General features: G+C 39.6%; 1 protein-coding gene across 3 annotated transcripts in view; it reads right to left on the bottom strand.

The window, feature by feature from the left end:
- Positions 1-21,431, bottom strand: part of Kpna6 (karyopherin subunit alpha 6) — a 55,509-nt gene that overhangs the window by 6,896 nt on the left and 27,182 nt on the right. For 2 of the 3 annotated variants that reach the window (XM_005004236.4, XM_005004237.4), the window contains 11 exons: positions 14,447-14,580; positions 13,172-13,264; positions 12,697-12,796; positions 11,409-11,503; positions 9,961-10,092; positions 8,067-8,155; positions 7,089-7,188; positions 6,643-6,806; positions 6,385-6,463; positions 1,533-1,658; positions 865-992 (listed from right to left, as the gene is read on the bottom strand). In XM_005004236.4, coding sequence (XP_005004293.1) covers positions 865-992; positions 1,533-1,658; positions 6,385-6,463; positions 6,643-6,806; positions 7,089-7,188; positions 8,067-8,155; positions 9,961-10,092; positions 11,409-11,503; positions 12,697-12,796; positions 13,172-13,264; positions 14,447-14,580 — 1,240 coding nt within the window. Of the gene's footprint in view, positions 1-864; positions 993-1,532; positions 1,659-6,384; positions 6,464-6,642; positions 6,807-7,088; positions 7,189-8,066; positions 8,156-9,960; positions 10,093-11,408; positions 11,504-12,696; positions 12,797-13,171; positions 13,265-14,446; positions 14,581-21,317; positions 21,352-21,431 lie in introns of those variants that run through there. The other variant, XM_063235974.1, reaches the window with a different exon arrangement.

The following is a 21,431-nucleotide window of genomic DNA, read 5'->3' as shown; positions in this document are numbered from 1 at the left end:
TGGGGCTTAAACTTTGAATTCTACTTCAGTCTTCTGAGTAGGTGACATAGGAATGTACAACTGCCCAGCAGGTCACCAGACTTCTTATTCTTGTACCTTTATTTACATCTTGTTTGGTCTTGAAAGTTTCTTTCAATTTTACACCTATTCCTTAATGTTCAACTCAATGCATGTCTCTTTAGTTTTCAGGTTTTTTATCTACTGAGTGTACTTCCTTTGAGTAGGCCACAGGAGAGGGCAAGATATCCAAATTTCACTATTCCACTTAAGACTCAGATAATGGAAATTAATAAAAAGAGTATCATGCACACAGACACAAACACAGTAACTTTTTACTTGCTTAAGATTCATCTACTGGCATGGTGGCACATGCCTAATATCCCAGCACTTGAGAGGCTGAAGCAGGAGGATCACTAGGAGTTTGAGGCCAGCATGGGCCACATAGTGAGTTCAAGGTCAGCCGGGACTACATAGCAGGACTCTGTCTCAAAAAACCCCAAATCCATAACACTGGGAAAAAACAAAACCCCAAAGAAGATGCTTTGATGGATCCAGAGCATGGTTCTTCCGGGTTTGAATAACTCAGAATTACACAGATTTCAGTTCTTTGGGGGCTAGGAAGAGGAAAAGGTAGAGAAGAGATGGGTATCTGTGCCATAGGTTTTTATTCTTTGGCGGAGAAGAGAGGTGTCACACATTATGGTCTTCAGGAATCTATTCCAGATTCTCCTATCACCATAACAGCTTATTAGTTAAGTTCTATTGCAGATAGACCAGGGGGCAGATCTATCCCAGCAAAAGTAATTTGTGTTAACCATGAACAAAGGAGAGCACACATATCACTCAAGGAAAGGAATGTGATACCTGATCTGCTCAGGGGTTCCTCCTGATGTGGCATTGGTGATGGCCCAGGCTGCTTCTTTCCTTGTACGGAACTCTGCTTTTTGAAGGATTTCAATTAACACGGGGAAGATATTTGCATCTATGACAGCCTGAGATAAAATTGAGGAGACAGAGTCACTTCAGAAGAAAAAGCAAATCTAACTAAAAAATCAGCTAAGATTTAGACATCTTTCCTCATATGGGAGTTCTCTTGTTCTTTCCATATAGGGGTAACATGTTGGCTATAGAGAAATGCAGTTTTCACTAAACAGAATCTTTGTGATGATGCTTGAGGTTGAAGGCAGGACTTCATGCATGCTAGATGAGAATGTACCACTGAGCTACACTCCAGCCTCTTGGCCCCAATTTCTTTTCTTTCTTTTTCTTTTTTTTTTGTCTTTTTGAGACAGGGTCTCTCTGTGCAGTTCAGGCTGGCCTTGAGCTCACTTTGTAGCCCAGGCTGGTCTCGAACTCGCAAGGATCCTCCTCCCTCAGCCTCCCCAGTGTTGGGATTACAGGCATGAGCCACCACGCCCGGCTCTTGGTCCCAATTTCTAAAAGGAAACTGATTCTTTTCCTGGAAGCAAACATCCTACAACTTCTCATGTTTCGATGCCTCCTCATACTCCTCAGCTTCCGTGCTGTTGTACCTGTATTTGAGCCCTGTTGCCAGCAGTGATGTTTGAAATGGTCCAGCAAGCTTCCTTTCGGATTGATTCCTTGGAGCTGCTCAACAAGTGGAGGAGGCAAGGGAGGGCTGAACAGTTAAGGATAACCTACAACAACACACACACAGGAAACAAAAGAAAAATTAGGTATTTGGACTTTATCAAAACAAAAAATGCTTGTGTAAGTTACCATAAATAGTAAAAAAAAAAAAAAGAAAAAAAAACCTCCAAAAACCAAAAACACCCTAAATAGGATTTGGGATGTAGCTCACTGGTAGAGTGCTTGCCTAGCATGCTTGAGACCCTCGATTCAATCCTCAGTATTAACAAAGAGGAAAAAAACGTATCTAATAAGGGATGAATACCTAGAATATACGAAGAAATCCTACAACTAAACGATAAAAATGCTCCTAAACCACCCACATAAAAAATGAGCACGTGCTTGCTTTGGCAAGCACATATACTAAAAAATGAGCAAAAGCATTGGGAATATAGTTCAGCAGAGTACTTGAGTTGCATGTGTGAGGTGCTGGGCTCAATCCTAATACTACACCAAAAAAGGACCCAAACAGGTATTTCTCTGAGATGTATATAATCTGAGATATATAGCTAGCTAGTAAACACACAAAAGATGCTTAACATCACTTGTCATTAGGAAAACATAAATCAATATACAATGTGATAGGGGCTGGGGATTTAGCTCAGCGGCATAAGCGCCTGCCTTGCAAGCAGGCAGTCCTGAGTTCGATCCCCGGTACCAATTAAAAAAAAAAATACAATGTGATATCATTTCATACTCCTTAGGATGATTGTTACTGCCATATTACCTACTAATTCTGGTTATATATCCAGAGGAAGGAAAAGCAGGAATTTAAAGAAATAGTTGTATAGTAACGTTCATAGTAGCATTATTTAGAATAGTTGTAAGTTTAAAACAACCCAAATGTCCACAGGCAATCAATAAATGATTTAAAAAGATAGTCTATACCTCTACATAATATTCAGCCTTGAAAAGGAAGGAATATATGCTACCATACTTCCTTGAAAATAATACCTCACTCGGCATAAGCGCCTGCCTTGCAAGCAGGCAGTTGTGAGTTCGATCCCTGGTACCGATAAAAACGAAAAGGACAAAAAAAAAACAAAAAACAAAAAACAAACAAACAAAAAACCAAAAAACCAAAAACAAACCTAAATGAAAAATAAGCTCTAATGAGATTTTTTTGAGGGTGCTTGTAGTGTAAGTCCTATTCTAAAAATAAGCCCCAATTACAATCAGTCAGATGACACATCTAGTTCATCTGCTGCAACACACAATGGATGTACTGAAGTTAACATACATTATAATTAGGTATATGTAAATACCAAGCAGGTGTCTTTGGACAAGAAGTAAATGCCTCTATAACAGATGGAACTTGAGACTTACTGCCAAATGGTCAATCAGAGTACAGATATAATGCATGAGTAACACATGCACTTAACAGTGAATGGATGTGGTTGTGCCTAATATGAAACTTCACAGTTCAATACATTATGTATTGTTTTCTTTTTTGGTACCAGGGATCAAACTCTTGACCTCGCACTTGCCAGGCAGGCGCTTGTGCCACCAAGCTAAAATCCTGGCTACATCATGTATTATAATAAACATATCAATGCACTTCTGTGAAATATTTTTTAATTAATTAATTAGTATTTTTTGTCTTTTTGAGACAAGGATTCACTACGCAATTTAGGCTGGCCTTGAGCTTACTTTGTAGCCCAGGCTAATCTTGAATTTTCAATGATCCTCCTGCCTCAGCCTCCTGAGTGCTAAGACACATTTATTTTGGCATCTGCAATTTTTTTGTTACTTTTGTATGGCCCGTCATTCTTTTTTATTTTTTAAACAGGGTCTTGCTATATACCAGGGTGGTCTTGAACTCATTGTGTCTCTCAGGCTGGCCTTGAACTTGTGATGACCTTCCTGCTTCAAGCCAGCTGAGTGCTAGGATTATAGGAATGTACCACCACACAGGGATGGGCCATCATTGTTAAGTGGCATTATCTTTGTTGCCACTCCTATCTTTTTTTGCTGTTTTTTTTTCTTTCTTTTTTTTATCCTTTTATCGGTTCCCGGGATTGAACTCACGACCGCCTGCTTGCAAGGCAGGTGCTTATGCCACTGAGCTAAATCCCCAGCCCCTTTTTTTGCTGTTTAAGACAGCATCTCACTATGTAGTTCAGGCTGGCCTTGACCTCACTTTGTAGCCCAGGCTGGAATAAAACTCCCAATGATCCTCCTGCCTGGCCTCCTGAGTACTTGGGACAATAGGGGTGCACCACCATACCCAGCTGTCACTTGTCTTGATTTAATGGAAGTTCTGTGAAGCCTAGCCTGCAGAGATCCTGAAGAATTCATGGAATAAAATCATAGGCAGCTGTGTTACCCCTGCAGTATGAGCAGGCTACATGGATTGGAAGTGTGCTCATTTAAAAGAGCTCTATGGCTGGATATGAGAGATTGGGGCCAACGGTTCAATAGGAAATGGGAGTTGCAAGAAATTCAGTCTGGAGAACTATGATGATGTTCCATAAGATGACATGAACATATCTGAGTAAATAGAGATTTTTTTTTTGGAGCTGGGGATTGAACTCATGACCTTATGCTTGTTGGGCAGGCGCATATGCCGCTGAGCTAAATTCCTAGCTCTTATAAATGGAGATTATTATACATGAATAAATATAAATTAAAGCTAGGAGTGGTGGCACATGCCTACAATTCTCGTACTTGAGAGGCTGAAGCAGGAGGATTGCCGAGGGAGTTCCAGGCCAGTCTGGGCCACATAGTGAGTTCAAGGGTAGCCTGAACTATACTACATAGCAAGACCCTGTTTCCAAAAGAACAAAAAACAACAAAAAAGGTAAGTTGTTGTATATGGAAAAAATAAGACATCTCCTGAAAGTAAGCCCTACTGTAACTTTTGGAGCAAAAATTAATTTAAGATCTGGTCTTACTTTGGGAGAAACAAAGTAGAGCATGTATGAACCCTGAAGATACTATGCTCAGATGCAAAAGAAGCAATACTGTATGAGGTACTTAGAACACTGAAACTCACTGCGTGAGAATTATATATATATATATATATATATATAATTTTTATTTTATATATATATATTTTTTTTGGGGGGGAGGGTCTTTTTGAGATAGGGTCTTGCAAGGCAGCTCAGGCTAGCCTTGTGCTCACTCTGTAGCACAGAACTTATAATGATCTTCCTGCCTGCTGAGTGCTAGGATTACAGGCATGTGCCGTTGCGCCTAGCTAAGAATTACATGTCTCAAAATTTCACTCTGAGATAATGAATTTCTATAGATGGATGGCTGGTGATGATTGAATAGTTGAATCTTTCTGCCTCGCCCTCCCAAATGCTGGGATTATAGGTGTGTATCACCGTACCTGGCAAATTTGTTGTATTTTCTTAAAAAAGTTTAAAAAAAATTTTATTGGTACATTGGTACATTTTAGATATACTTAGTGATAACATTCATTACAGGCAATTTGTACCTGTACAATGTATATCTTGTTTTTTTCCCATTCCCCTCCTCTCTCTTCAACTCATCTTCCCCTCTATTTATAAAGCTTTGTTTCTATTTCTTCCTTCTATTCTTTGTCTCTTTTCTTCCCTATCCCTTTGTTCCCCTTCTCATTTGAACATTTTCCATATCTGTTATACATTTTGGTTTTTATTTACACTTTTGGTTTCTCATACTAGAGAAATGATGTAATATTTACACATGTGCTCTATTTGTTTCACCTAAGAATATAGTCTCAAGGTATAACCATTTACTAGAAATGTCTCAAGTTTATCCTTCTTTACAGCATAGTAGTACTCCATTAACTTATGTTACATTTTTATGTGCATGTGTGTGTACAAATGCATACTCTCACATAAAATGATCTAGAAAGGGAGTGAGTTTGAGTAAGACTGCTTACTTATAAGAAGTTTGTCAAGAAGCTCACAGAATTGCCAAGTGTGGTGGTAACATGTCTGTAATTACAGCACTCAGGAGGCTGAAGCAGGACTATCATGAGTTCAAGGTTCGGCTACACAGGGAGATCTTGTCTCATCCCCCTCCCTCAAAACAAGAATCTCACAGAATTATGCCAACTATTCAAGATCTGAAGAACATTCAGCTCTGTATAGCCTTTGAACAAAAGAATCCTTTTTACCTCATTGAAGAGATACTTTCATTTTATTATTTTATTTATTTTTGATACTAGGGATCAAGCTCATGACCTTGCACTAACCAGGTAAGTGCTTAAGCCACTGAGCTAAATCTCTAGCCCCTATTATTTTTATTTTTGAAATGAGCTCTTCCTATATTTCCCAAGCTGGTTTCAAAATTCTAGCTCAAGAGATTCTCATCTTAGTCTCCACAGCTTATGCCACTATGCCACTGTGTCTGGCTGGGAGGGGTTACTGACATGAGATTAACATCAGACAATGTCCATGGGATCCTAAAAGTCTAGGAAGTAGGTGTGGAGTTCCACTGGTTTCAGTATTTCAAAAGAATCATGACTCGGATTTAATAGCTACCTTATGATGTCTCAGTCCAGTTATTCTGCTTAGTTTTCTTTCACAAACACCAAATGGATGATGATTTGTTTCCAATTAAGAGCAGGAACCAAGGTGCCCATGATCATAAACAGGCAAAGCTGGAATTTTTTTACTAAAGTCCATGCTTTCTGCTAGACCATGCCACTTCGTATCAGACAGGGAACGTTTCTGTCCATTGGCAGTTTTCCACAATGCTTTTCCATAGCTGGTTTGAATTAAGACTTTACTTCTTCCTTACCTGGGTCTGGATGTCATCCCCAGTGACGATGTTACCTACAGCTCTCAGAGCTGGTGATGCCACCTTGTAATCATTGTGCCTACAGAGAAGGAAGATCTGATCAATGGAAAGCCAGTAGACCATATTAAGCCCTGCTGACCACCCAGGCTGACAACATTCTCACAGCTCCAAACCTTTGGAAAAGCCAGCAAACTGCTGGTTGCAGCTCTTTGGTGAGAGCTTGGAGAAGCTTAGGGAACCTTTACCCTCTCTACTCACATCAGAAGCTCTACCAATCTCCGGCAGACTCCAGAGTCTATAACTGCCTGGATCTTCTCATTGGGGCCATCAGACAGGTAAGAGAGGGCCCAGCAAGCATCTGCCAGCAAGTCTGAATCACTGCTGAAGAGTAGGCGAGATAATACGGGCAAACAAGGAGAGACCTGTTGGAAGCAGAGTGAGGAGGACTCACAGTGGGGCAAGGATGCATCAGTTCTATCATGAGGCCTAACACTGCTACCATATTTTAAAAAAATAATTCCTGATCCTAGGATCTTCCATCATTAGCTATACAAGATCACCTTCTTCACTGACAGCTACCTCTTTCAGGTTCCCATGATTTGAGGCCCTATGGAGTATCCAACTTAAAATTTCAAGTAGAAATTTCATTGCAGATGGTGGAATCTGCTATCATGCACGCAGAGGCTGGCAGGCAGCTTGCTTACCTTTGCAAACTCTGGGGGTGGGTTCTTCCCTCGGCAAAGGTTTGACAGGGCCCAAACTGCATTTCGTGTCATTGTCAGTCTTGTGGACTTGGTAAGGAGTCTGAAGGAAAAAAGCAAAGCCTGATCCTGTGCACTGATCGCTGGACACAGGGCTGTTGTCACTAAATCCCAGTAAACAACTTCAGTAAGATCCCTAAGACTCTAGAAGCTTGTTTTTCCTCCTATATACCTAAATCAATACAGTTTGGCTGATCTCTGCATATAAGACTAGGACAAACTGTGGGTAGTTAATACCATAGGTAACAGAGACAAAACAGAAGGCTAGATCCTGAGTAAACATGCAAAGTTTCTAGGTATGGGTTTGGGACAAGGAGTAGTCTCTTTGGAAATAAAAGCCGGAGGTCTAGTAAAAGGCATGCAGTTACCCATGCAGTATGGAATTAATTTTTTTTAAAGGATTTATGAAGTGAGGGGATTTTTTTCAGACTTGTCCCACCTTTCTCCCTGGCTCAGTAAGGCAGATATGACCAACAGGAAGCTCCATAGCATCATGAGGTAAGGAACAAGATCCTTCTTGACACAGACCAGGGATACAATATTCTTACTCTCAAAAGATAACTTCTACTTAGGTGATTGGAATTCATATCTGCAGTTTCTGGATTTACCTGTCATCTTTTTTTTTTTGTCTTTTTCATTTTTATCGGTACCAGGGATCGAACTCACGACTGCCTGCTTGCAAGGCAGGCACTTATGCCGCTGAGCTAAATCCCCAGCCCCCGATTTACCTGTCATCTTTTTTTTTTTTTTTATCAGTACCAGGGATCGAACTCACGACCGCCTGCTTGCAAGGCAGGTGCTTATGAGCTAAATCCCCAGCCCCTTACCTGTCATCTTAACAAGTCAAGTATGCAGCTCTCAAATGAGTTATCAAATTGCCCCCCATAGATGCCCCAGATGCCAAAGATTGTAATTACTCACGTTAACAAAGGACTAAGGATGGAACAGTTCAAGACGTAATCTCGGCAAACGGAACTGTCTCCAGCTATATTTCCCAGAGCCCAGACTGCCTGAAAAGGAGATATTGGAATTGTTATCCATAGGCTGGTAGCTTCTGTGACAACTTTAAAGGCAGTATTGCAGATTACCCACCAGACTGAGAGCCATGTCACGGCTCAAAACACACTAAACAAGCTCAGGTAACCTCCCTGTGGAATTTTTTTCTCTTGGGTGGGGGATACTGGGAATTGAATTCAGACCTAGCACTTGTCAGACAGGCACTGTGCCACTGAGCTACATCCCTGGCCCCCTGTGGAAATTTATTGAGCACTTATTCTATAAGAACTTTCCCCTGGGAAGTTCTGGTTCAATGGAGGAAAACAGGCTGCCTGCCATCTGTACTGTAGCCAGAGAAATCTAATCACATCTTGGCATCCCTACCTTCCCCAGAAAAGGAGAAAGAAATCACCAAATTGCATTCTTGTTTGACTTTTTTTTTTTGGGGGGGGGGAGGGGTGTTTCCTGGGGACTGAACTCATGACCTTGTGTTTGCCAGACAGGTGCTTATGCCACTGAGCTAATGTTCAGCCCCCTACCAAATCGCATTCTGGTAGCCATTTTAGACCAACTATATGCATAAAAATGGAGCAACAATCCCACTACCACTCTTCATTTCTGTCCAACCAGAAATAATTCAAAGAGAAAAACAGAATTTGTAACTTTATGATCTGTGGGTACTGAGAATTAAGTATTATGCTATCTGTCTGTCTTTCTATCTTGCTCTCTTTTTTTCCACTGTGAAAAAATCTGTCCTTAAACTTACAATGTAGCCCAGGTTTGTCTTGAATTTACAGCAATTTTCCGGCCTTAACCTCCCAAGTGCTCGGATTACTGGCGTGTGACATCTTGGGCTCACTTTTTAGCCCAGGTTGGTCTCCAATTTGCAATGATCCTCCTGCCTCAGCCTCTCAAGTGCTGGGATTACAGGCATGCACCACTGTGCCCGGCTGTGGTGCCTCTTTTCTAACACCACTTTTCATACTAAATGTATAGAAATCATCCCACCCACACTAACAACTAATTCTGACATAAACTGCACATCAATTCAATTTTGACAGTGAGACACAGATGCCACAGATCAGTTTTACAACATGGTCCCTACTTTGGACGCTAATACCAAGTCCCAACAACCATTTTACTTCTGACCAGCTGTAATTCTGGAGATTCCTACAATTCTCTCAGCTTGATAACTGGAATGACGCAGAGAAGTCAAGAAAACAACACGTGAGTTTACTGGGTTTATTATAAAGGATATGACTCAGGAACAGCCAAACAGAAGAGACACAAAGCATGGTATGGATGATGGAGGGGTGCCTGTGTAGAGCTTCCACATCCTCTGCCATCTTCCAAGTACACAGATGTGCTCATCAATGTAAAAATTCTATTTTTTTTTTTTTTTTTTTTTTTGGTACTGGGGATTGAACTCATGGCCTCACACTTGCCAGACAGGCACTTATACCACTGAGCTAAATCCCCAGCCCCAAAATTCTATTTTTTTAGAAGAATTTTTATAACCTAATTTCCAGCTCCTCTTCCTTTACTTCTTAAGGAGGCATGGCTAAGAATTCTACTCTCTAATGCTGGATTTAATCTGATGACCAAATTCATCTGAAGACCACTGAGAGGCTCTGAGTCACCTCATTACATAGACTCAAGTGTGTTCCAAAGGAGCTCTATAAATAATAAAAGACAGTCTTATCACTCAGAAGACTCCAAGGGCCGTTAGAACACCATGGTAATAACTGAGACAGAGATCAAATATATTTTTTGTTATACTATCGGTGCCATCAAGAATTAAGCCAAATCTGAGCATTACCTGTTCCTGTACATCCTCAAAGTCTGAATTAAGCAGCTCTATAAAAATTGGGACAGCTCCTGCTTCAATAACAATTCTTGTCTGCTGAGAGGTTCCAGAGGCGATGTTTGTTAGAGCCCAAGCAGCTTCGAACTGAAAGTGAGATTAAGGGATGATTGAGAAGTCATTCCAAACTGAGCAGTCACATCAGTGGCTCAAACAATAAAATTCTTGCTAGGTGTGGTGGCACATGCTAGTAACCTAGCATTAGGAGGCTAAGGCTGGAGGATTGAAAGGCCAGCCTGGATTACATAGTGAGATCCTTTCTCCAAAAACCAAACCAAATCAAACCAAACTAAACCAAACCAAACCAAACCAAACCAGAACAATAAGAAACAAAGCAGTAAATAACAAAACCAGCTAGGCATGGTGATATATGTCTACAATCTCAGTTACTTAGGAAGCTGAGGCAGCAGGATCATAAGTCTGAGACAGTTTGGACAATTTATTGAGAGTCTGCCTGCAAAAAAAAAATAAGGATGGAGGGTGGAGGGATGTAGCTCCATGGTTAAGAGTGCTTGCTTGAATGCACAATTCTGGATTCAATCCCTAGTACTGAAATCAACCAATCAAACCAAAACTAAACAAAATCTTTTCCCCTCCCTGTAGTAAATTGTGGGAAGAGCAGTGAAGTGACACAATGGGAAGATGGAATTAATCTTCACCAATCCAGGTCTAATGCCGCACTACCAAAGAAATCACGAGTCATTTTTTTATAACCTGAGCTTCACTTTGAAACACAGATAAGAGTGAGATGGGGCCTCTTAAAGTCTTAATCACCCAAGTTTCTAGCAAATTCAAATTAAGATGTATTTATCATCCATTTCTGAGGGGAGACTTAGAGAGGCTAACGGTTTCCCTTGGTCAAAACAGTAAGGAGTAGAATAGACTCTAATTTATAATGATATCGTCAACCTGTCATATTCTTGTATCTTTCCTTCAACATTACAAAAAAATTATTTTTGCAGTGCTGGGGACCAAACCTTAGCCTTGTGCACGCTAGCCAAGTGCTCTACCACTGAGCTACACACACACATACACAGAGTTTTGACAGGTAACACTGTATAATATTTACAACATTGTGTTCTAAAGTATATACATACTCTGTGGAACAGTTAAACATGCCTAATTAACAAAGACATCACTTTATATCTTCTTTGAAGTCAAGACTACTGAGGAAACTGATACCTTTCCTTAAGTATTTCTTCATATTACCTATTTCTTTTTTTTTTTTTTTGCAATGAGGATCTGACTCACGACCTTGAGCTTGCCAGGCAGGTGCTTATGCCATTGAGCTAACTCCCCAGCTACTTGTCTATTTCTTGAGAGGTATGTCTAAGAATTTCTTAACAGCTAAAATTTCTTGGGTGAAGTGTTTCCAGCTGGTCATTAGTACCCTCAGGCTTTACCTGTAATGTACAATTCTCATTTCTCTTCAGAAATTCCACAAACCGGTCAACTACTCCTGGAGTGTTGATAACTTCATCTATTGGAGGACTAGGCTCTGAAAGAGAGAAGGAGGTAAAAGAGATTAGGTCAGAAGAGATTCTGGTTTCTGTATTTACAGAGGAGTCCACAATCTGACTTTTTTACTTTTTCTTTTTTTTGAAACAGGAACCTGCCATTCAGTTTAGGCTGGCCTTGAACTTGCAGCAGGCCTTCTGTCCTCAGTGACTGGAATGCTGGGATTACACTCAGCTATTTTGGTTTTTTTTTTTCTCTTTTTTTTTTTTTTTTTTGGTCTTTTTGAGACAGGGTCTCTCAAGCTGGCCTTGAGCTCACTTTGTAGCCTAGGCTGCTCTCAAAACTCCAAATGATCGCCCTGCCTCAGGCTCCTGAGTGCTGGGATTACAGGTGAGCCACCATGTCCAGCACTATTTTGGTTTTTTGAGATAAGCTCTCACTATCTGGTTCAGGTTGGCACTGAACTCACTATACAGCCCAGGCTGGCCTACAACTTCAGGAGGTCCTCCTGCCTCAGACTCTTGAGTGCTAGCATTAGAAGTATGCACCACCATGCGCCAGCAAAAATACCAGTAGCTTTTTCTTGGGAAAAATGTTTACCATACTAGGCAAGAGGTATTTTTGTATTATACACCAAATTTTTCTTTTGTTTTCCTTTTTTTTTTTTTTTTGAGACAGAGTCTTGCTATGTAGTTTAGGCTAGCTTTGAAGTCACTATGTAGTCCTGGCTGGCCTTGAATTTGTGACAATCCTACTATCTCAGCCTCTCCAGTGTTGGGATTATAGGCATTTGCCACCATGCTCAGTCTCCAATTTCTTTCTTTTTTGTCTTTTTGAGACAGGGTTTTGCAATTCAGACTGGTCTTGAACTCATTTTGTAGGCCCAGGCTAGCCTCAAACTCACAGGAATCCTCTTGCCTCAATCTCCCAAGTGCTGAGATTACAGGCACGTTGCCACAATGCCCAATCCCAATTTCTGTAATTACTATGTGTCCCCAGTTCAAGGTATTGAAGATGCCACCGTGAACAAAACCAAAGTCTCTGCCCTTTGTTAAGTTTATAACGAAGTAGGGAGAGAAATTCTATTGATAGAAAGTAGTAAGTACAGCTAGCCCTCTGTATTCAGGATTCTGCATTTGCACATTCAACTCAGAAAGAAGGTGATGAAGTCAGTGATGAGAAACAAGAGACTAAATCACATGCAGCATCTCTGAGAGAGCTCAAACTTTGTACCTTTGGAGAGCAGTTTCCGAAATTTCTGTGTGGTTGCTAACTGCAAGTCACAATCATCAGAAAAGAGCATCTCCACCATCTCTCTTGTGATCACACTCTCCTAGAATGTAAAACAGGTTTAGAACTTTGCAAACTAACATTGTAGCCAAATGTGAGCACATTGTCTTGCTTTCTAAGACTTTAGGAAAAGAGGATGGCATAAGAAACAGGCTAGAAGGGGTTTATTTAATCTATGCTCGATTCAAGTTCAGACATTCAATAGTACTTCCTAATCTCTGACTAACTGATGTTTCCCTTAAATGTTTCCTCAAATAAATTTCCATCAAGAGAGGATCATTGTTGACTCTTTAAGCTGACCATCTATAAAAGGACCCACAGAAGAAAAAGCTTAGCATTACTGGCAAAAGTACTAGATGTCATGAATTATCCAATTTATGTTCTATAGAAGCAGGCCTGCCTCAGGCAAGGGCCTTACCCCAGTAGTAGAGCTCACGTAAGAGTCCATGAGGAGACTATCAAACATGGCAGCTTCTTCATTAATCAGTTCCACATTTCTTCTTTTAAAAAGCTGAAAGTAAAGTAAGAACACAATGACAGGAATACTCAATGAACCAAAAGAAACAAAGAATCCAGTGATAACTATGGCCTAACAGACAAAGATAGGCTAGACAGTGATGGTGAACCTATGGTATGCATGCCACAGTGGGATCTTTGTATCACTAAAGACTCTAAAAGGTTTACTATCACTGAGCTAGGATAATTGAGAAAGGAAGGCAAAGCTTCATAGTACTGACATGGAAAGGCATTCAATGACTTTACTTTCTATGTTATATGATTGTTCACATCTTTATTTATTTTTTGTCTTTTTGAGACAGGGTCTTGCTATGCAGTTCAGGCTGGCCTTGAGCTCACTTTGTAGCCTAGGCTGGTCTCGAACTTACAAGGATCCTCCTGCATCCCAAGTGCTGGGATTACAGGCATGAGCCACCATGCCCTGCTTGATTGTTCACACCTTTTAAGAACATTTTTTATAAGGAAAAAACTTAAAATTTCTTAGTCCTTTGTGTAAAAAAATACGGCTAAGAAGGCTCTGGAAGACTGATGGTATATTATTAAGAGAACAGGCAAAGGCACAATGGGTAATCGAGCCTAGATATGGGCAGTATCCATTTGGGTTGGAAAGGGGTGAGTATAGTGGGGGTGGTGTCACACTAGTACAGTTTCAGTCCTAGGAATACCTGCAAAGCAGACTCAAAAAAAATAAATAGTAGGAGGCAGCTCAGAATGGTTAATAAGCCTCCTAAGAGTCCAGGCCTGCAGCTAGACCTTGAAAGCCTAATACTGAGTCCAATGCGATGAGGGCAAGGGCATGACGAGTTAGAACTACTGTAAAATGTTGTATTAAAGATGTAAATGATGTCTGAATTGGCAAATTTATAGAAAGAGGAGAAAGAATTACCTCTGCTTTTCTTAAATCTTCTAATATTTCCTTCCATTCTTTCTTTCTATTTTTTTTTTTGGTACCAAGGATTGAACTCCTGACTTTGTGCTTGCTGGGCAGGTGCTTATGCCACTCAACTAAATCCCCAGTCCCTCTAACATTTCTTTACAAAAGGAAATTGGATGACTGGCCACCAAGTAGCTAAGCTAAACTTTCCTAAAGGAAAGGTCAGTGAGCAAGGTGAAGGATGACAAAAGAGGCTGAATTGTTTCCTTGAATGGTACGTTTTGAGAATACTCAGCAACTCACTTGTTGCTCTCGTTTCTGCTTTCGGAGCTGAATGCCCTCTTCCTCTCTTCTTCGCCTCATTTCTTCAGGGTTTAGGGCATTGTTCTTATAGCTCTTCATTCGATAATTGTCTTTCCCTGGGCTCGCCATGGTCTCTAGAAAAAGGCAAGATACAAACTGTTAAAGACTCTCCAGAAGGCAGTACTTCCTTTTCATTGCACTTCTGTTCTTATCCATGGCCTGTATTTTCCCTATACCAGGGGGACCCTAGGTTCTCCAGGAGGCCCAGTAATCCCAGTAACTGTATCTAACATTTCTTGTAACTCCACACAACACACATGATTTGGTATGAGTTATTAAAATGAAGCTGTTCAACATTATTTAATTTTCTGTCCTGCATCTCTTGATATATAGTTTTTCTTCTAAAAATGCATCATGACTGTATCTGTAAATTTTATAATAGAAAATCAACCCTAGTGTCCTAGGATAAACTCAATTTAGGATGAATTGTATATTTTTGTATTCTGCTAGATATATTTCTTAATATTATTAGAACTTTTGTATTCCTGTTCATAACTAGAATAGGAAAAATATAGAACTTTCTTATATTATCTTTCTTTGGTTATGAAAACAGTTTTTCTTCCCCCGTCATTCTCTGGAAGCAAAAGTAAAATAACTCACTTATTGAAAATGTAAAGCCACTACGGTGACACAGACCTCTATAATCCTAAGCACTTTGGGACACTGAGGCCAGAAGATTCCAAGTTCAAGCCCAGCCTGGGCAACTTAGCAACTCAGGAAGACCTTGTCTCAAAAAGGCCTGGTGATGTAGCTCATTTCAATCCTCAGTATAAGAGTGGTAGTGGTAGAATTTATCTATTAAACCATTTAGGACTGGTGTTTTCTTGTTATTCTTTTTTCTAATTTTTTTTTGGTGGGGTAGCAGTTGGTACTCGGAATTGAACCCAGGATATGTAGTATAATCCCAGCCCATTTTATTTTAAATTTTGAAACAAGCTCTCATTAAATTACCCAAATTGGCCTCAAAATTGTAATTCTTGTGCCTCAGCTTCCCAAGAATTACAAGCATATGCCACCACACCTAGCAGGGCAGGTATTTTCTTTACAGGAGTATTTTTTACTACAGATTCAATATATTTAATGGCTGTAAAGCTAGCCAGTCTTCCTACTTCAGTATTAGTAAATTATGCTGTCCTAGGAATTTGTCTCTTTTGTTTTAAACTATATTAGCATAAATTGTTCACATGCTGTTTCGAGACAGCATCTCATTGCTCTGTCCCAAACTGAACTTGAACTCTTGGGCTCAAGTGATCTTCCAGCCTCAGCCTCTCTAGTAGCTGGAACTATAGGTAAGTATCACTGTACCTAAGCTGTCCGTGTTCTTGTTTCTTTTTCTTTCTTTTTTTCTTTTTGGGTAGTACTGTGGATTGAATCCAGCTTTTTAAATTCTGAGATAAGCCTGACTGAATTGCCCATGCTGGACTTGAACTTGCAATTCTTTAGCCTCAGCCTCCCAGAATACTGGGGTTAAAGGTATGATCTACCACATCCAGCTCTGTTCATGTTGTTTAAAAAAATCAGTTTATGCTGGGTGTGGTAGTGCATGCTTGTAATTCTAGCACTGCAGAGGCTGAGACAGGAAGAATGAGATTCAAAGCCAATCTGAGCCACATAGCAAGATCCTGTCTCAAAAAAACACAAAGAAAAAAAAAAAACACACAAAAAATTTAGTTATCTGTGTTTATGTTCTTTTTTATTCCTATTCGTGTCCTCTTTTGTTGAGAATTTTCAGATATTTATCAATTATCATTTTAAAGTTTTGCTAACTTTTGGGTTTGTTGATACTCTCTACTGTATGATTTATGATTTCTATGTACTTTGTACTTGTCTTTTTCTAATTAAAATCAGGAATGCACTAATCAATACTGAATATATTCATTTCACTCTGAAGGTTTATTTTTTCTCAAGTTTTAATATTTTGATATATTTTGCTCATTTGCTTGTTTTTGAGACAGGGTCTTACTATATAGTCCACACTGGCCTTGAACTAGTAGTGATCCTCCTACTTCAGACTCCCAGAGTGCTGGGATTTCAGGCATTTGCCACCATGCCCAGATGCTTTATATATTTTTAACACTATTTCATTAGAGCTGAACACTTTAGAACTATAATATCTTGATGACAACTTTATCAGTTTATTAAAATAAAATGAGTTAGCCAGAAGTAGTAGCACAGCCTAGGGTATATAATGAGCTCAAAGCCAGCCTCAAATGTACAGTAATTTCCTGTCTTAAAAAAAAAAAGGTAACTCAGGGAATTTAGCTCAGTGGCATAAGCACCTGCCTGGCAAGAGCTAGGGGTTATGAGTACAAAAAACAAAACAAAAAAAAACCCACAAACAAAACAAAATAAAAAAAGTGACTCAAATTATTCTTTAAAAACACTTTGTGGCGCATGATGGCACACACTTGTAATCCAGCACTTGGGAGACTCAAGTAGGAGGATCATTGTGAGTTTGAAACCAGCTTGGGTTGCAAACTGAGCTCAAGGCTAGATTGAACTGCACAGTAAGACCCTGTCTCAAACAAACAAACAAACAAAAAACCCCACCCTCAAATCAAAAAAACTTTCTTGGGCAACGCATTCAGGACCCCTTCGGTCTCTCTCAGACAGAGGCTTTCTTTCTCTCAATAAATATATTCTGCTCTTAAAAAAATGCTTTGTCTCATTTTGTTGGATATTAACATAGCTTTAACTTCTGTTTCTAGAAGGGATAATAGGGATCAAATTTATCCATCTATTGTAAACTGATTCAGACACAGACAAAAGACAGTACAGAACTGTGATGCCAGCAAAAACTGAAATGAGCTCTACTTATCTCACTGGAGGCACATTCTAATGTGGGAAATAGGGTATTACATAAAGTATAAAAAGTTGAAGATGAGGGGCTGGGGATTTAGCTCAGCAGCATAAGTGCCTGCCTTGCAAGCAGGTAGTCGTGAGTTCAATCCTCGGTACCGATAAAAAAAAGTTGAAGATGGAGACCACTAGTTCAAGGAGACTGAGTAGTTATGAATTTTAAGAATCAATTCTAAAGGGGAGGAATATATACAGAAAAAAAGCTGCTTAAGAGCCTGAGTTGAGCACTACCAACAATAAAAAATATCTGCTTGGAATTCCCTAATTCTTTACTGAAGATTAAGGATGCACCTAAGCAGGATGAAACTTCACACGTCAGGCTAAGAGCAACTGAAAAAGTAAAAGTTAAACTATTTCAAAGCTCACAGGAGGTTAGGGAGACATTTGGTGACCCAGAATGGAGATTCCACACCAATCCTGTGGGCATTCAGTGTAGACCTTAGAAAGCCATGACTTAATAGCGGGACTGAACTAAGAAAAGGCTACTAACAAAATTTTAAAATAATTTTAAACTGATGAAACTGACCAAATGAGCAGCACATAACTTCCTATAAATTGTGTCCTTTCCCACCACCATCTAGTACTAGGGATTGAACCCAGGGCTTTCCCAGAGCTACATCTCCAGAACTTTTTTATTTTGAGACAAAGTTGCACTAAGTTGAGGAGGTTGAGCCTGAACTTGCAATCCTGCTTCAGTCTCCCAGAGTGTGAGGATCACAGGTATGTACCAACATACCTTGCTAATAATGAGTTCTTATATCAGCATGAGCCTGACTGCTGAACTATTCTCTGGTTTCCTGTCTAGCCATGTGATTTTTCCCTTTCACATGTGTTTTACCTCTGTAATACCATCTAACATGAGGTCCTCACCAGAGCTGAGCTGATGCAGGGACAATGCCCTTGAACTTCCAAAACTGAGGACTAAATAAACATCCTTTATTTATAAAGTTACTTCACCTCGGGGCTAGGGATTTAGCTCAGCGGCATAAGCGCCTGACTTGCAAGCAGGCAGTCCTGAGTTCGATCCTGGTACTGATAAAAAAGAAAAAGACATAGGGGCTGGGGATTTAGCTCAGCGGCATAAGTGCCTGCCTTGCAAGCAGGCAGTCGTGAGTTCGATCCCCAGTACCGGTAAAAACAAAAAAGGCAAAAAAAAAAAAAAAAAAGAAAAAGACCAAAAAAAAAAAAAAAAAAAAAGTTACTTCACCTCAGGTATTTCATTGTAGTCATGAAAAACTGACTAATATACCAATGAAAATATTTTCAAAAATTAAAGAAAAATAAAGAATTTTTTTGGTCTTTTTCCTTTTTATTGGTTCCAAAGATCGAACTCACGACTGCCTGATAAGAATTTTTAAAAACTGCACACGGTGGCACATGCCTCTAATTTCAGCAGTCTAGGAGGCCGAAACAGAAGCATGGCAAATCTGAGCCCAGCCTGGGCAATATAACAAATTATTGAGAACCCGTCTCAAAAGAAAAAAAAAGAAAAAGGGCTGGGGATGGATATACTTTAGTGGATAGGCCCTGGATTCAATCCCCAGTATGGTGTGTGAGTGTGTGTGAGTGTGTGTGTGTTTGTGTGTGAGACACATATAAACCACAATGTGCACAAGTAACATAGAGAGAACATATTTCTAAGTTCTACACTTAACAATAGGTTCATATTCAAAATATAAAGAACTTATACAGATGAACAACAAAAAGACAACTTAACTCAAAAACAGACAATTTGAATAAGCGCTTCTCCAAAGATACACATATGGCAAAAATGTGCATATTATATGATAATACTCAAGGTTATTAGACATTTGGGAAGCCTTAAGATATCTCAGCGCGTAGGAGATTGAGGCAGGAAGATTGTTGCAAGTTTGAGACCAGCCTGGGCTACAAAGTGAATTCAAGGTCAGCCTGAACTGCTTAGAGCCCTGTGTCAAACAGACAAAAAGTAAAAAATAAAAAATAACAAAATAAAAAAATGTGATGGTGCACAACTGTGATTTCCAGCACTCAGAAGGCCAAGGCAGGCAGGGCTGTTGAGTTCAAGGCCAGCCTGGGTAATATGGTAAATTCAAAGCCAGTCTACTACATAGTGAAACCTTGTCTCAAAAAACAAAACAAAACCAAAAAGAAAAGAAATAAAGATGCTGTGGAAAATAATATAGCAGCTCCTCAAAAAACTAAACAGAAAATGAAAGCAGAGACTCAAAACAGATATATATTTATATTCAATGTTCAATGTGGCTTTATTTGCAATAGCCAATAGGTAGAAACAACAAAGGAATAAACAAAATGTGCTATACATACACCACGTGGTGTTATTCAGCCATAAGGTCTGATACATGCTAAACATGGATGAAACCTGAACATAGCATGACAAGGGAAATAAGCAAGAATGAAAAAAGAGGAGAAAATTGTGATTCCATTTAAAGGAGGTACCTAAAGTAGTCCAACTCATTGAGACAGACAGATAAAAGATTAGTGGTTACCAGGTCCTGGTAGTAGGGGAAAATGGTAAATTATTATAGTGGTACCTCAGTTCATGAATGTAATTCCACGATTCTGGTCACAGACTAAATTGGGCGAACCAAATCAAATTTCCCAGTAAGACGAACATTACACCTAACCAATAAATTTGATTTGGTTCTAATTTTTGTTTGGTGGCATGTGGAAATAGTGGTGGTTATATAACACTGTAAATGTACTCAATGCTATTAAATCATACATTTAAAAACGGCTAAAATGGCAAATTTAGTTACATATATTTTAACCTAATCTGTCTTTTTTTTTTTTTTTTTTTTGTATTTTACTGGTACCAGGGATCGACTCCCTGCTTGCAAGGCAGGTGCTTATGCCACTGAGCTAAATCCTCAGCCCCTAACCTAATCTGTTTTTTGGAGGTTTTTGGCAGAGTTTGGGATGGAACTCAGCTCAGAACCTTGCACATCCTAAGCAAGTGCTCTGCCAATGAGCTATATCCTCAGTGTTCCCAAAAATGTATTTTAAAAAGGGCAGTACACCTCTTCTGACTGAATTTGACACAGATTCTCAATATTTAAAAAGTGAAGCTGATTGTGTTAAAGGGATAGAAAGGCCTAAAAGTTCATCTTCCTGTTTTTTCCATATAGGTATTTCCTACCTTCTCTACTGTAATCTGAAATAGTGACCAACGGTATTGTAAAAGGGATGAAAATTTAAAATTTACAGACAACAGAAGTGGTTGTTAATACCATGCTTGTAATCCTACCACTTGGGAGGCTGAGGCAAGAGGATCGATGTGAGTTTGAGGCCAACCTGGGATACAAAGTGAGCACAAGACCAGTTCAAACTGCATAGTGAAACCCTGTCCCCAAAAAGACAGACCAAAAAAAAAAAAAAAAAAAAAAAAAGTACCATTAATTCTATTACTGCCCTTTTCCTGAAGAGACAGAAATAAATATGATGACAGAGTTTAAAAGAAATCTTTCAAACATAAGATTTGAGCTGGTTCTGGTGCTTCAAGCAGGCGTTCACTTTGGGGAGTAAGAATGGAATAAAGTACATAAATAGGAAGGGAAGTAGTCTACAAAAGAACCTAAATAAAAAGAGAAGTAAAACTGGAGGTTGAAGAGAGCTGAATTGTAGAGTTATAGACACTGAGAAAATGAAGCTTCAAAAAAGTACTCTTGGTCGTTCCATGAGGTAGCTTAGGGAATTTTAGCAGCAGTAGGGTTGAAGTGCTCATATGCATTGGACAAAGCCAATAAAAAGAAAAAGGAAAAGGAGGAGAAAGAGAAGGAAGAGGAGGAGGGAGGAAGAGGAAGAGAACCCCAGAACCACCGCCATCACTTCTACCACCATCCAAGAAACAGTAGTGGCTTCCTACAGGGTCCCTGCTCACATCACGACCTGAAAACTGTAGGCAGAGGAGAGATTCCTAAAGTCAGGTATCTGGAATGCTGTTCCCTATTACCTGACACACGATTCTTCATTTCTCTGAGCCTGGGTTCTCCTAGCAGCTGTAGTAATGAAGTTGGAAGGGAAATCAGACTTTGCCTCTTTAGTAACCACGGTGATAAGAAACTAT

This window comes from Cavia porcellus, unplaced genomic scaffold (genome assembly GCF_034190915.1).
Source record: "Cavia porcellus strain 051 isolate PalLab524CR breed Dunkin Hartley unplaced genomic scaffold, mCavPor4.1 scaffold_25, whole genome shotgun sequence".
NCBI lineage: Eukaryota > Metazoa > Chordata > Mammalia > Rodentia > Caviidae > Cavia > Cavia porcellus.
Note: the sequence above shows the minus strand (reverse complement) of the source record. Positions and strands in the feature narration are given on the sequence as shown.